General features: G+C 23.6%; 1 protein-coding gene across 1 annotated transcript in view; it reads right to left on the reverse strand.

The window, feature by feature from the left end:
• Nucleotides 1-223: 223 nt before the first annotated feature.
• Nucleotides 224-1690, reverse strand: part of LOC102679491 (ribokinase-like) — a 2942-nt gene continuing 1475 nt past the window's right edge. Inside the window, exons 3-7 of the mRNA XM_006613864.1 lie at nt 1368-1494; nt 1126-1287; nt 957-1048; nt 660-848; nt 224-435 (exon numbers count right to left, since the gene is read on the reverse strand). Coding sequence (XP_006613927.1) covers nt 259-435; nt 660-848; nt 957-1048; nt 1126-1287; nt 1368-1494 — 747 coding nt within the window. The 3' untranslated portion in view covers nt 224-258. The remainder of the gene's footprint in view (nt 436-659; nt 849-956; nt 1049-1125; nt 1288-1367; nt 1495-1690) is intronic.

Genomic DNA, 1690 nt, shown 5'->3' on the forward strand with positions numbered 1-1690 from the left:
ATTACACGAAATAAAATTAAAAACTAAATAATAATATAAAGATATAAGTATAATGATTCATTTCATAAAAATAAATCATTATTTTTTTTGTTATTTATTTAATTCTTTATTATTATTAAATTTAAATGGAAAGAATAAAATATAGAATATATATAAGATATAAAGAAACAAAAATAGATAAAATAAGAACAGAGAAGAAGTAAATGAGTAGATCGCTGCGATCTATCGTTCATATAAAGTATATATTATTTTATTATTTTAAATGAACAGGTCCGATGATAAATCGTTCTTGTATGGAAAACTTGCATGTGTACCAAATTTTAATACGGATTTTGTGGCAATGATACAAGATCTTCGGATACATTCGTCCATTGAAAGTGTTGGGTGATAAGCTTTAAAGTATGCAAGAGCTCCTAGAAATGCATCTCCAGCTCCCTAAATATATATCGTGAATATTAGCAATACAATATATTGTAAATTAATTATTAAATACAAATAGAAATTTCCTCCCTAGATAATGATTAAAAACTAATAACAAATTTAAAAATTAATAATAAAAAGATTTAAAAAGAATAAATTTTAAAAAATCTCAAAGCATATAAAAAGTGAATTAGCAAATATATAATCTATCTTTTTATACTGAACAAGAGAAATCATACTGTTGTATCCATAGGCTGAACAGTAGCAGTGAAGACCTTTTTAACAGTTCTATCCTTCTGAGATGCATATATTGCTCCTTGTTTACCAAGAGTAATAATAACTGTATTGCAACCCATATCCAACAATTTATTCATAATAAGTTCTATATTCCTTTTTCCGTTGAAGGATATCCCACTCGTAACTTCTGCCTATAAATATATATTAATTTTCTAATCTTCTTTCCATCCTTAATCTTATCTAAATAAAAAGAGAAATTACAACATTAAAGATTTGTTAATAATTTAATAATTTAATACCTCGAGTTCATTAACGCAGAATATATCACAGAGTTTCAACAATTCCAAATCAATATTTTTCATAGCAGGTGCTCCATTTACAATTGATAGACCTATCACATTATATTTTTTATAAAAATTATTATATGTATTAAATTCTATAGAAGAACAATCATGAGAAACAACTAACCATAATTTTTGTGAAGCTTTAAGGCGTGTAAAGTAATTTCCAAAGGTATTTCAAATTGACACAATAAAACGGCAGCATTCTTGATTAAATTTATCGAGTTATCTATATGATTGGAACTTAATAACTTATTGGATCCTAATACAGTTATAATACTATTTTCGCCTAAAATTAATTAATTTTGAAGAATTTCGTATATTTTAAATACCAGAAAATAAATTTATAGAATTAGAAAGTTTACTTACCACTGTCGATAACCGTAATATGTGATATTCCGCTATGTATATTTGTTTGTATTTGAACGTGAGAAGCATCTACGTTTTCCTTCTTAAAAATCTTTAAGTATTCTTGAGCATAATTATCAGAACCTAACTGTAAAAGAAATTTATTATAACAAAATCAATTTAAATTTAAAGAAAGAAATAATTATATATATATATATATATATATATATCTTATATATGAGATATCTTTGAAAGGTTAAGCCTAGAGATCAAAAAAAACAAAATTGATATACAAAAATGTTATATAAGATTATATAAGATTTATATTTAAATAATTTAAATTT

Source organism: Apis dorsata, unplaced genomic scaffold, assembly GCF_000469605.1.
Source record: "Apis dorsata unplaced genomic scaffold, Apis dorsata 1.3 scaffold_163, whole genome shotgun sequence".
Classification (NCBI taxonomy): domain Eukaryota; kingdom Metazoa; phylum Arthropoda; class Insecta; order Hymenoptera; family Apidae; genus Apis; species Apis dorsata.